Genomic DNA, 604 nt, shown 5'->3' on the forward strand with positions numbered 1-604 from the left:
AACATTATAAATATATTTATTTAATTTGTTTAATAAATTATTATTTTAATCTTTTATTGAATCAAGTAAACAGATTGTGGAAACATCACTACAAATCAAATTTAATCATTCTCTTTCAAATTTCAGGTGCAGTTTGGTTTAATGTTAATTTACTTAATATTAACATTGATCATGGATTGTCGAACATCAAAAGCTTTAACTTATTTCTTCACAACAATTGTAACAATTTTCATATATCTATTTAGTGATTTTTATCGTCAGGCTTATAAGAAGAAAGTTACATAATAATAAATGTTAAGTCTGCAAATAATCATAATTACAAAACAATTTTTAAAAATTCATTTATGTTGAAAAAACTTTACATAAATAATAAGAGTATTGAGATTAATAAGAGTAAAACAGCGCGGAACGAAACAACTGTAGTCTACAATAATGCAGCAACTACATCATTGTTTTCATAATAAAAAAAAACGCATAAAAATAAGTAAAAAATAATGTACATATAGATGTAAGTAATAATAGATGTAAGTAAATTAAAATCTTTTTCCAAGAATTGTTTATAAATTTGTTATTTCAAAAAATGACTATTGATTTTATATATATA

At 21.2% G+C, this 604-nt stretch overlaps 1 protein-coding gene across 2 annotated transcripts in view; it reads left to right on the forward strand.

Annotated features, from left to right (window-relative positions):
• LOC108686331 (elongation of very long chain fatty acids protein 7) overlaps positions 1–468 on the forward strand; it is a 10,493-nt gene extending 10,025 nt beyond the window's left edge. For both annotated transcript variants that reach the window (XM_018191592.1, XM_018191593.1), the window contains exon 7: positions 127–468. In XM_018191592.1, the coding sequence (XP_018047081.1) occupies positions 127–285 (159 nt within the window). In that variant the 3' untranslated portion in view covers positions 286–468. The remainder of the gene's footprint in view (positions 1–126) is intronic.
• Positions 469–604: the final 136 nt, after the last annotated feature.

The sequence above is a fragment of the Atta colombica genome, unplaced genomic scaffold, assembly GCF_001594045.1.
Source record: "Atta colombica isolate Treedump-2 unplaced genomic scaffold, Acol1.0 scaffold175, whole genome shotgun sequence".
Lineage (NCBI taxonomy): Eukaryota > Metazoa > Arthropoda > Insecta > Hymenoptera > Formicidae > Atta > Atta colombica.